The sequence below is a fragment of the Apodemus sylvaticus genome, chromosome 4 (genome assembly GCF_947179515.1).
Source record: "Apodemus sylvaticus chromosome 4, mApoSyl1.1, whole genome shotgun sequence".
Classification (NCBI taxonomy): Eukaryota; Metazoa; Chordata; class Mammalia; order Rodentia; family Muridae; genus Apodemus; species Apodemus sylvaticus.
In genome coordinates, this window is record NC_067475.1 from 54503666 (window position 1) to 54517059 (window position 13394).

Genomic DNA, 13394 nt, shown 5'->3' on the forward strand with positions numbered 1-13394 from the left:
AGTGATGAGTGCGACTGCTGTCAAGCACCATGATAAATAGATGACTTCGTCCTTCTAGGTCCGGGTACCAGGTGGGCCCAGCAGCTAACAGATGATGCTGTGCATCCAAGCACTGAAGAAAGAGGCTTAGCCGTATATGTGTGTGCATATATGTGAGTGTGTGCGTACTACTTAAAACGTCGGAGTAAAAAGATAAGCTTAGTGGACACCAACATTTTAAGGAGACAGGAACATGAAATTAAGAACAAGTAGCCACAAAATTAGGAAGGGACAGGACTCATTCAAGAATGTATAGTAAGGGTGAAGTGTGACGTCAAGAAAGCCAGCAAGGGGCCAGCAAGATGGCTCAGCAGGTAAAGGCGCTTGCTGCCAAGGAAACAGACAGCCTGAGTTCAATCCCTGGAATCCACACAGTAGAAAAAGAACTGATACAAGTTGTCCTCTGACCTCCACACACATGCTAGAGCATGTTTATGCTGACATATATACACTCAAAGACACACACACATATAACTTTAAAAAAAAAAAAGAAACTAAAGGGTCCATCAGACCTGGCCATCTATTGCTTATTAGGGAGCAGTTTCAGTTGGATGCTGGGATAGAAATATCATTGGGATGTTGGAAGATAACCGGGAAGTGGAATGGGTCTACTCTACACAGTGCCTTAAATTCAATTTAATTCCTTTTCACTATAGTGAAGTTGGATAAGCTACTTAATTTCTCTCAGTTCCTATACTAAGGAAATGGAGTGGCGTTCCAATGTATAAAATTACAATGTATGATTATAAAATTATACAATGTATAATTATAAAATTACAATGTAGTGTCTGCTTTATCGAAAGCAGTCAGTAACTACTGTCAACATTATCATTAAAGCAGAAGTCAGCGGGTAGGGATAGAAACCAGAAGTGTGGTTTCCCCTGCAAGATGTAATACCATACTCTTTATTAAAACCTGTTCCTTGTATGCTACAGTTCCTGCCCATGTATTGCTATTATTAACCTGGTTCCTCCCCAAGTCTACCAGACTTCCTGTCAGTTCCCTCCACTCTCCAGCTAAACTAGGTAAATATGGAGTACTTCCCACTTAATTGTATTTAAGGATAACAGGTGCATGCAGAATCCACTTAGTGTCTTTAATGTTGTCGTTCAGGCTGAAGCTACTTTCTATCTGTGCAAATGGTAGTATATGTGATTTGATACATGAAACCATTATAAATACATCTCATTGTAAGAGTGTTTCAAAACAGATAAAAAAATCTAGTATGTGTTTCTGATTACTATAGTTGGGGAATTACTGATATTTCATAAATAAAAAAACAGCAATGTAAACCAAGGTTGGGGGGCTTTGAAGTATTTGTGTTTTGTTTTTATTTCCGATGTAATTCCTAGAATAGTTAGCTTAGTAACATAGTAAGGTCCAGCTGTGATGGAGGTCTGTGCCTAGCTGGGCACTGTCAGGAGGTAGTGGAACCTTTAAAAGGTAGGAGGGCTTTAGGGCATTAGGAGTCATGCTCCCAAAGGGACAGTGTAACTTTAGCCCACTCCCTCATTTCGCTTGCTAGCTGTGGAGACAGAGGCTTTCCAGCACATGACTCTACCATGATAGCCTTGCCACAGGCCTGCACGACAAAGCCAGTCAGAGCCCCAAACAATGAAGCAAAGTCGACCTGTCTTCTTTAAACATTGATCTGACTAGACATTGGTTATAGTGACAGAAAATTGACCAAAATGAGGTTATTTGGTTTTCCTATATTAGACAACAAAGAATGTTCACCAGGTGAATATTTTAAGCAACTGGAAAATAATGGCTTTCAATGTTAAATGCCTTTTTTAAAAAAAGGTGTTCTTGTAGTGCAGCCCAAACTGGTATCACACTTGGATTCCTCCTCCTCCAGCCTTCTCAGTGCTGGGATTACGGGCACTGTTCTACATGCTGTGTCTCCTGGGTGTAACTTTGCTCCATTTTGAGATTTTTTTTTTTTAGTACTTAGTAATATTCTTAATTTTCCAGTTTTCACTTTAACAGAGGTTTACGTGTATGTATTTTAAAGTCTAAGTTTTGTCTTTAAAGAGGACGTCTACAGGCAGGGGTGGAAAACCAGAGTCCCTGCAACTGTTCATTCCTCATCCACCCAGCAAGGAGTTAGCCCGCAGGATGGCCGGGCTGTCTTTGCTCCCGCCCTCGGCCTTCTGGTGCTCTCCTTTTGCACAGTGAAAGGTAAGGCAGGAAGCCTGGGTTGCAGTCCATGGAGGCCAGCCTCTGGGCTATAAATTGGTAGAGGAAGTCCAAAATGACAAGTGAAAGGCTAAGCCCAGGACATTGGTTTCCACTAACATGTTTTAGGGGGTCTATGTTCTTCCTGTTTTTAAAGAGCATCTTAGTCCTATATAGTAGATGTGATTTCTATTATTATTACATGTATGTGTGCATGTGCGTGTGGTAGTGGAGGGGGCCTTGTGCGCATTCCTGGTTGTAAGAGGTGAGGTCAAAGGTCAGTGTGGGAGTTGGGCCATCACTTCAACCCATAACTTTTCGTTTGAGAACTTCTCTTCCTCCAGCATCAGCTCTGTGTGGATGAAGTTGTGTTTTGCACTGTTCACTTTGGCCCGTTTCTTCCCAATAAGAGCTCCTCCTAGGGTGCCAGCTTAGCTGTAACTGCAGCTCTGAAGCTGAGGGAAGCTCTGTGCAGGCAGAGGAGGCTGGCACCTTGGCGTTTACCACGGTTGAGATGGCAGAACCATTTGGTTGGGAGTCCTCCGTGTCCATCTCATTAGAGTTTTCCTGATGAGTGCACCCCTGTCTCCAGCGTTGCCAGAGCCAGCTAAGGAGTAAGGGTCAGCACTGACTCATCTTTCAGTATGATGTCATCACACTCCTGAGGCCTGCCCTGGGGTCAAAGGACAGAGAGTCATCTGTTCCCCTGTCAGGAGAATCATCACAGGAAAGGGGATGGGAAGACTGTAAGCCAGAGGTCAGGGGGCACTGGACAGAAACAGTATCTTCTGGTCTGACAGGAATATTGCTCTCATGAGCTCACAGCGTCTGTGGTGGCCTGCATAAGATCAACCCTGTCAACGTTCCAGCATGGAGTAGGGGGACCCAAGATCCTTCACGCCTGACTGAGGAGCTGGGTGTGACACTTCTGGGATACAGGGTGTCAGGCTTTCTTTAGAGATGTGGCTCTATGGGTGCCCCTATACACATGAGTGTATGGACTGCACACATTGGATTCAGTCAGTTGTGAGAAGGGGGAGGAGGAGGAGGAAGAGGATGATGACATGACGTTGGAAGGGAGTGGGAAGTGGGATTGGATGTGGGAGGTGTTAGCGGGAGGAAGAGGAGTGATTGTGATCAAAATACATTCTATATATGCTTGTATGAAATTCTCAAAGAATTAATAAAAATATTAAGGCCAGGTGGGATGGTACTTTGGAGGCAGAGGCAAATTGATCTCTTTGAATTTAAGGCCAGCATTGCCTACAAGGAGAATTCAAGCCAGCAGGACTATATAGTGAGACGCCCCCCCTCAAAAAAAGGATGTATTAAATAATATACTTATTTAAAATGTTATATTGCCTGTATTAGCTAAATTGATAAATAAATGTAGAGAACATTCTTCCGCTTTATCTATTTTTCTCTACTTATAACCACTTCCCCTCCCCCATTTTCTATCTCCTTCCATAAGCAGAAGAGTTATCTTTCCTTTCTAAAGCAAAGTCCCTTGAACCTACACAGAAGAGTACATCTTGTACAAAAGTCAGGATACTTGCAAGAGGAAAGTTGTTGGGAAAAACAGCAGATTTAGGGCTGTGGACAAGGGGCTTGAGTGAGCTAAATTATCTCAAGTTAACCCCCACCCCGTGCTTTAAGTTCCTGGTCTGTGCAGTGAGGGGAATGCCAGCTGCATTTTAGAGGTGCCGTGAGATTCAATGTCATGTTATAAACATGTCATTCATGTTTCTGAAGCAGCTAGAAAGTAGTGTGTTTGTGTGTATTTCCGTCTCTTGCACGAAGCCCTGCAAGGTTAGAAATCCTGTCCTTTATCTTGTATTTTAAACATTTAGAAGCATGCTCAACACACAGAAAGTAAATGAACATTGAAGACTCACTTTAATCCGATGGATAAGTTGAGTTCTCCGCATTTCAGATAGTTAATTATTCCTGTTGTACTGCTCGCAGATACCCACTGCTGCGTCTGTCGTGTTCCTGTGTGTGCTGGAGTGAGGCAGCGCCTCAGGTGCTCTTCTCCGTCTTTGTAGAGTCAGGACCCCAGCTGGACCCAGAGCTTGCCCTTTTGGCCAGTTCGTCTAGTCAGCTTGATCCAGGGCCCCTGTCTCTCAAATGCCGTGATCGCAGACACCCGGCTTTACGTGGTCCCAGCTCCCCTTCTTGAACTTGCAGCACACAGTTTCTCACTGAGCTGTCCATCTCTCCACACCTGTGAATACTGACTTCTATCTAACTTTGCGCTGCAGATTTGAGTGAGATCATGTTTTTAACGAGGCACTTAATTGGCGTTTTTTTTTTTGTTTTTTCCTATTCAGGGAGGTGGTGCAAGCAAATTGTGTTCACTGGAGAAAGAAGTTCTCGTTTATGTGCAAAATGAGCGCCAGCGCCTCCACCGGCGTCCTGGATCCTTGTATCTACAGAGTGTCTGTACGGAAGGTATAAAAATAGCCCATTATTCCTCCCCTTTCAGAAACCATAATTAGCTACAGTCACCAACTAACTCACTTTATCTAGATCTGCTTTAACAGTAGAACTGTAACTTCACAGTCACAGTAATAAATTAAATTTCCTTGGAAGATATGGTAGAAAACCTGAGATTATTATCCGTCAAGATTCAAAACCAACCTCAGAGGCACTGTACATATGAGTATTAACCACACCTGTATTAGTTTGGGAGTGTGTCTGTCTGTAATAGGAGTTTATTAAACTCCCACTCTTTACTTTTTTATTATGTATTTTAAAAATAATATTTTCATTCATTCCTTGAAAAATTCATGCAATGTGTTTTGCTCATACTTATCCCCCAACTCTTCCTGCATGTACTCTCTGCACCATCACTGCCACGCCTACCTAGGTGAGTTTCCCTAGGTTTTTGATCCAGTTCCGTTCAGTTCTCTTGGGGAGTAGGGCCTGCCCTGGAGTGTGGGGCATCAGTAAAGAAAACTGGCTCTCCCTCTTCCAACAGCTACCAAATACCAAAATCTCCTCAGCTAGGCAACTAAGAGTTGGATTTTTTTCCACATCCCTCCGCAATGCTGGGATTTACCTGGATGGAGCTGGTGCAGGTCTTGTGTGTGTCGGTCACAATCGCTCTGAATCCTGTGTGTGTCTGTCCTGTCGTACCTTCCTGAAACTGTCCACCACCTCTGGCTCCCAAAAGCTACCTCTTCCCCACACATGCCTGGGTCTCGTGTGACGTAGACATACCATTTGCAGATGAGCACACCCAAGTTTCGTATTCTCTGCATATTGACCAGTTGAAGGCCTTTGTGTCAATTGCCATCTACTGCAAGAGCAGCTTCTCTGGCGAGGGCTGAGACAGGCTCAGATCTGGAGTTCTGGAGCAGATTCCAACAAACCTCTGTTCTTTAATAAGTGTTGTTCTGGGGACTTCAATCAGTTATACCTAACTGCAGCCTTGGAATCAGGAGTCCTTTTCTTTATATTCAGAAAAACCATGGCTCAAAGAAATGAAGTAACTTGCCCAAATTTACAAATGTATTACAATTTATTACAATGGTAAAGGGAAGACTCAAACACAAATCTCTGTCCTTGTTTATATTATATTTTATTTTTGTGTATGAGGTTGAGGAAATGTAAATGTAAGATCCTGTTTTTTGTTTTTAATTTAAGAAGAACAATCCATTAATCACTGCTGTTAGTGAATTAACTATCAGCTTTAAAAATAGAAACTCTGTAGGCAAGCATGATGGTGGCAATCCTGTAATCACAGCAACTGGAAATGCAGAGACAGGAAAAGCCAAGTTCAAGGCTAGCCTGAGCTACCTAGCACATTTAAAGCCAGCCTAGGCTATGTCACAACTTTGTCTTTATAAATGAAGACCCGACAGTGTGTTTAACATTTTATACACATTTGTGTGTGTGTGTGTGTGTGTGTGTGTGTGTGTGTGTGTGTGTGTGTAAACAAGAGCCCACTAGATAGCTAAAGCTGGCCTGGAACTCAGACACAGCCCGGCCTTGTCTCAGACTCGTGATCCCCCTTGCCGCTGTCTCCTAAGTATTGGAATTACAGGCATGCCACCATGCCCCGCTTTGTGTGTATTTTAAGTTACCAGGGTGCATGTATGTGCTAGCAAAGATAAAGACTTTGAATGAGAAACTCGAGGCCTCCTAGTCTTCTCCACTCCGTCCTACGTCTTTCTGTGCCAGATAAAAAGCTCTATTCTTAGATTTGCCATCCCATGTCTTGAATGAATTGATAGCAGTATGACAGGGGTGGCCATAGTCCAGCCTTTTTTACACTGCTTAATACACTCGGTTAGAATATAATAAATGCACGTGTACAGAAATGGTGCTACAACTTTTAAGTCTTTATGGAAATAGTTGTGTTTGGAGCAATGGTAATTGAGCAGAGGCTTCGGCAGAGGAAGTTTGGCACAGGGGAGGCAGACATGCACTTACACCGACCTGACTTTGAGCCCCAAGCATGCGGCAACTTACCAACCCTGAGACCTTGGGCAAGTTGAACTTTAAATCTAAAGAGTTAGTCCTTGATTGTCTGGGAATGTAGGGATCGGCTGACAAAACAAAGCATTCCTCCCACCTTCCCCACACTGCTTTGACTGCCCGTTCATTGCAACCCTGTCTGAATAGAGTTCTAATCACGATGCCTCAAGGATGATGTGCTAGTCTTTCCATATAAATATATATAACCAGCTTAACGTAAAGTCCTCCTACAAATCAAATAAGTTCAAACCCTAGTAAGACAAACAGAAACTATAAATGCCAGTTACACCAGGATGTACCTCAGATAAACCCTTTCTCATATTATAAGGGTTTGATACATCCGTTGGGGCGTGTCTAAGTTTGTGTCCCACCGCTGTGATAAGCATTATGGCCAAAGCAACCTGAGGAGGGACGAGTTCATTTCATCTTACAGGTCACCGCATGAAGAGAAATCAAGGCAGGAACGAGAGGCAGGAGCAGAAGCAGAGGCCGTGGAGTAACACTGCCTACCAGCCTGACTGCACAGCTTGCTCTGCCAGCTTCTTTATCGCCTCAGCCCAGGAGTGGCACCACCCATCAGTCACTAATCAAGAAAATGCCCCCTAGGCCTGTCTACAGTCAATCCGATGGAAGCGTTTGCTCAGTTGAGAGTCCCTCTTCCTGGGTGACCTGAGCTGGGGTCAAGGTGACCAAAAAACCCTAAGCAGCACAAGTCATATATGTTAAACTGGTAAAAACAGACCCAAAGTCAGGGCCTAAACAAAATGTAGAAGCTGCGTCAGAACTTGGGATAAATGTAGCAGCCCCACCACCTGTAGCATACGGTTTCATCGTTAGATCTAAGGGGCAGGGCAGCTCTAGTCTTGTTCTCCCTTAAGTAGTGACACAGGGACAGACATGATCCAAAGGTGGTGCCTGTGATTTATATGCATTCCTCTGGTTAGCACTTAGTCATGTGACTCACACCAGACTGAAAGGTTCCAACTGTCATCCATGGTTGGGTGGCCAAGGTTCTAATGTTCCAGAAGAGAGGTCTATAAGTTGCCAGTTATCTCTTGCTGTATTTGACTACTCGGGAGTTGAGAGTATTTATTCTACATAGCCTTTCCTAGGTATTGTATAAAAGAAGTATCAGAGAACCCATCTATTTAAATATGTTGACTATTGCCCCCCCCCAAAAAATGTCATAAACAAAGTCACAAATTAGGGGAAAATATTTGCTAATCAATCAAAAAATAATATAGAAAAAAACATGTTTACCCTATGTTAAAGAATCAACAGCATTTATGAGAATTTGACAGGTGTCACTATATTCCCTCCCCCAAAAGTATTGTAAAAGTACAAAATATACCCAAACTTACACTAATTAAAACTACAAATAAGATACTATTTTATGGACAGATCTGACAAAGATTGGATTTGTTAGAGATTCCTGCTCCCTAGACACAGAGAAGCAGCCACCAGTCAACCAGAGTTCCAGATTGTCTTAGACTTTACTTTCTGGTGAGAACTGGGTAAGAGAAAGCAAGTGTGTGTAGCAAAATAAAATAGTTCTGATAGCTGTAAATGTTACACATTTTTAAAAATGGGATAATGGAGGATGACTTAGGGAAGAGCATTGCCTTAGAAAATTGAGGATGTATCTCTGCTCCTGCTCTAGCTCCTGCTCCTGCTCCAGCACTGGGGTAGAAGCAGCTGTGACAGTGGCTGTAGCTGTCTTTTTAAACGGGTGCTGTGCATCTGAACTAAGTCATAAGTCCTCATTCTCGTACAGCGAGCTCTCTTAACAACTGAGCTATGCCCGCGTTGCTATAGGTTGGTTCCCAGGTACAGAAAGTACAGGCATATGCCGCCATACCTGATTCATTGGGAAATTTTAATAGGAGAATCATTTATAGCAATGGTTCTCAACCTGTGGGCCGTGACCTCTTTGGTGGACTTCAATGGCCCTTTCACAGGGATTGCATACCAGATATACACATTATAATTTATAACACCAGTAAAATTACTGGTATGAATTTGCAATGAGCTTTATTTGTTTGGTTGGGCTTTTTGCTATTGGGGGGGTTGTTTGTTTTGGTTTCTGGTTTTGAGGCAGGGTTTCTCTGTGTCATACTTATTCTCCTAGAGTCCTGAAACTTACTTACTCTGTAGATCAGGCTGGGCTTGAACTCAGAAGTCTGCCTGACTGTGCCTCCCAAGTGCTAGAATTAAAGGCGTGCTCCACCACGCCCAATGGAACGAAATAATTTTTATATGGGGGGGTCACTATATGAGGAACTTATTAAAAGTTCACAGCATTCTCTGAATACCCAAGGCACAAATAGCATAACAAATGACTCCCATGAAGAAGTATGGAGAGGGTCCTGATCCTGGAAAGGATTGATCTAGCATTGGAGGGGAATATCAGGACAGAGAAAAAAGAGAGAGGTGATTGGAGAATGGGTGGAGAGAAGAAGGCTTATGGGACATATGGGGAGGGGGGATCTGGGAAAGGGGAAATCATTTGGAATGTAAACAAAGAATATAGAAAATAAAAATAGATATTAAAAAAATAAAATAAAAACTAAAAAAAAAGTTCACAGCATTCATAAAGTTGAGAACCACTGTTTCGTAAGATTATGCTGCTGCTTTGGTGGTGGAAGAGTTGGTTTTAATATTTCAAAGTAGACATGCTTAGATTCGGAAAAGCAGTTTTACACAGAGACGGTCCATTATTTGGCACAACTAGACACCCAACTAAAAGTATAGGTTTCTATTACATGAACAGTGAGAACAAATATCTAAGGTAGAGCTAGCAATCTTTCTGTAGCAGCTAAATAAAGGAGTTGATGCAGGAAAGGAGAGGCTGGAGGAGCCACAGCCAGGGAAGCAGTAGGTGTGGTATCAGGGAGGTGTGGTATCAGGGGGTGTGGCAATGGGGTGTGGCATCTGGGAGGCGTGGCATCCAGTAGGTGTGGCATCGGGGAAGGGTGGCATCATGGCATCAGGGAGGTCATTGGTCAAGTCATCACATGCTTGAGAGACTAAGATGAAAACAGGGAGCTTTTAGCTTCTGCAAAATGAAGATCCCTGGGGATCCTGAGCCACTAGGTCAGGGAAATAAGGTCAGTCCAGCTGAAGAGAGCTGACAGAGTCAGAGGTCTAAGCCTTTGGAATTCCGACCATAGATGACAGTCATAAAAATAAGGAAGTCCAGGAGCCACGGAGCACCTAGGGGAGGTTTCCATTCATTTGTTTAAGAATGGCACCATTAAACCGGGCAGTGGTGGTGCACGCCTGTAATCCCAGCACTTGGGAGGCAGAGACAGGCAGATTTCTGAGTTCGAGGCCAGCCTGGTCTACAGAGTGAGTTCCAGGACAGCTAGGACTACAGAGAAACCCTGTCTCGAAAAAAAAAAAATGGCACTGTCTTAGTCAGGGTTTCTATTTCTGCACAAACATCATGACCAAGAAGCAAGTTGGGGAGGAAAGGGTTTATTGAGCTTACACTTCCACATTGCAGTTCATCACTAAAGGAAGTCAGGACTGGAACTCAAGCAGGTCAGGAAGCAGGAGCTGGTGCAGAGGCCATGGAGGGATGTTTCTTACTGGCTTGCTTCCCCTGGCTTGCTCAGCCTGCTCTCTTATAGAACCCAAGATTACCAGCCCAGGGATGGTACCATCCACAAGGGGCCCTCCCCACTTAATCACTAATTGAGAAAATGCCCCACAGCTGGATCTCATGGAGGCACTTCCCCAACTGAAGCTCCTTTCTTTGTGATAGCTCCAGCCTGTGTCAAGTTGACACACAAAACCAGCCAGTACAGGCACCATTAAAGAGTGTGAGAAAGACCCAACAGTGAAGACATGTTGACAGCTCATAAGGACTAGAAGCAGTAGCAGGAAAGGGAAAGGGCGGCAGATATTACTTAGTAATGACAGAGCTCGCTGTGGACCCTCTGGGCTTCTTTAAATTCAACGTGTAAAAGCTAGGCGTGCTAGATAGAGTCACAAAAGGGAAGTGACAACTCTTCAGTAAACGTGTTCTCAAAGTGACTTTGGAGAAAGGAAGCGCTCAGTGAAAACAGAAGAAATGCAGTGCACGAGCATTGGGCTTTGTAATGAGTGCTTTACACTTGGCCCTCACAGCTGTGTGGAATCCCAAAAGCAAAAATGTGGCCTACTGCTCCGATATCCAGGAAGCTGAGGTGCGTCACTTGAGCTCAAGGTCAGTCCGTACAACATACAGAGATTCAGTATCAAAAACTAAATAAGCAAACAAACAAACAAACAAATAAATAAATAAAGTTGGAAGCAAAGGGAAAATTTTGGTCATTTTAAAGATGTTATTATTGATTTGAATAGTCGGGTTGAAAATTGTTCTATGTATATGTCTGTGATATTTACTAGCATATAAATGTCTACTTCGGAATTGTTTGGCACACATTTGGTCTTAAATCCTTCATCATACAATGCTCTTCCTTATAGTGTTTTCTGTATTTGCAGGAATTAAAAGGTGGGAAGGCTTATGCAAAGGTAAGTAAATATTCTTTAACTCTCTTTGTAGTCCATATGTTGTCATTGCAGGCTTTTAATTGTTACTCAAGCTTGGCTCATTTTAAGTACTGCAAACTAGAGACCGAATAATTGGATCTAACAAACTATTAGAATATTCTTTCTGGGGACTGGAGAAATGGCTCAGTGGTTAGGAACACCACCAGTTCTCCAAAGGACCCAGGTTGGTTCTGTTCCTAGGACCCAAATGTGACTAGAACTCCATCTGTAACTCCAGTTCCAGAGGCCCCAAACCCTTCTTCAGGCCCTGCCTGCACGTGGTGCCCAGGCATACATGCAGGCAAAATACCCATACACGTAATAAGAATAAATGAATCTTTTTTTAAAAAAAGACTATCCTGGGAGCTTATTGTGTTACCCTTTAGTATCAGCCTCCCTACGAGAGAATGTTCTCTGATTTTCTTGAAATCATAGCTTACAGATAACACAGAATAATTAGATATGAGATATTGCTGCTCCAGGATTGGCTACTCCACTAAAGACTGTGGTCAAGGATCCATTATCCCCTTGCCTCAGTGAGTAATCTTGATTACTATACCCCAACATCAGATGTCTAGTTGCTTAAATTTTTACCATAATTCATATGCACAAAAACCTGTATATTATCTCTGTGCATTATCTTTGTTGAATAAGTAAGCATTTCCTAGATGTTCTTAGAGTGCTCTACCATATGTTTTATTGAATATAACTGGACCTTATACCCACCCCTAACCATCTGCAGCAATACATAGAAATGGATTGCTGTTGTTAAATTAGACTAACCATAACGTAGCAATGATTGGAGGATTGGTCCCTCTACATACACAAAGATAAGTACAGAGATTGAATCTCTGGGTAAAGTGGATTAACAGGGCCTGGAGCATTAGGCGGGCAGACAAGCAAGGTAACTAACTGTTCGTGAATTAATTTCTCTTCTAAGAGCTCTTAAGGCAGTATCTCTCACCTTTTACAAGACTATTGCCTTAGACTCTGCCTGCGTTATTTTCTGTTGGCAGCCCCTGTTGTCACCTGCTTAGTCCAGTCGCTGTTGTCTAACTCCATCTTCCTTAGTCCTGCCAGAGTGATCTTTCTAAAATTAAAACACGATTATATCATTCCCCACTTTTAGTTTCTCAGTCGTTATTCATTGACTGTAAAGGAAATTGGAAATTCTGTAAGCTGATCAATAAGACCCATTGTGGTTTGCACACCCTTTCTGCTGCTCATGTCTTCTACCTGCCGCCGTGTCCTCTCTCCCACCCCTCATCCTTGGGTGGTGTCTTACCATCATCCCCTTCAGAGTATCTCTCTGTGCTATTTTGGCTTCTTTGCCTTGTGACTTGACACCAGGCATGTCTTCCCCCCTTCCCTTATCCTGTCAACTCATGTATCATTAAAGATTTAGCTTAGTCATACCTTCCCACTGAGAACTTGTCTCCTCTCTTGTGTGTCTTCCTTTAACACGGCACTTATCAGACAACACCGCAGGAATTTGCTTTCTGTTTTCTCATACTAAACTATGAAAGTAAGGATAAAGGATTCAGGGATAGCTCAGGGCTCAGCATGAGATAGGCTCTGAGTTCCATCCCTAGCAGCACAAATAGGGAAGACATTCTATATTCCCAATTTATGCCTAATGTTACCTGAAATACAAATGTTAACAATTATTTTCTGAATCAGTTAATGTCTATCACAAATGTGGTATGGCATATTTATGAGACATACATGATAGATATGCATGTGACAATTATCTTGATGGAGCCAAAAAAAAGTCAAAGGAAATATGGATTCGGTGGCATAGTGCTATAATGTGTGTAATGTGAGTTCTTCGAAAACAAAATATTCTTCTTTTACCTCACTGCTCTCCTGGGTCTAGATAAAAGTCTGGCACATGAAAGGTGAAGAGAAGAGGACTTATGGGACATATGGGGCGAGGAGACTGGGAAAGGGGAAAGCTTTTAGAATGTAAATAAAGAATATAGAAAATTAAAAAAAAAAAAAAAAGCAACTGTCTTGTTTGGATTTTGCCACTATACTGAAGTAGAACAGTCTGGGTGACTTAAAGTACATTTAGTTCTCATCATTCTAGATGCTGCGAAGTCTAAGGTCAAAATGCCAGCAGACCCCTTGTCTCTGGAGAACCTGGTATGCAGATGATT

General features: G+C 42.8%; 1 protein-coding gene across 1 annotated transcript in view; it reads left to right on the forward strand.

Annotated features, from left to right (window-relative positions):
• Eeig2 (EEIG family member 2) overlaps nucleotides 1-13394 on the forward strand; it is a 57810-nt gene that overhangs the window by 20274 nt on the left and 24142 nt on the right. Inside the window, exons 2-3 of the mRNA XM_052179414.1 lie at nucleotides 4548-4668; nucleotides 11188-11217. Of these exons, the coding sequence (XP_052035374.1) occupies nucleotides 4548-4668; nucleotides 11188-11217 (151 nt within the window). The remainder of the gene's footprint in view (nucleotides 1-4547; nucleotides 4669-11187; nucleotides 11218-13394) is intronic.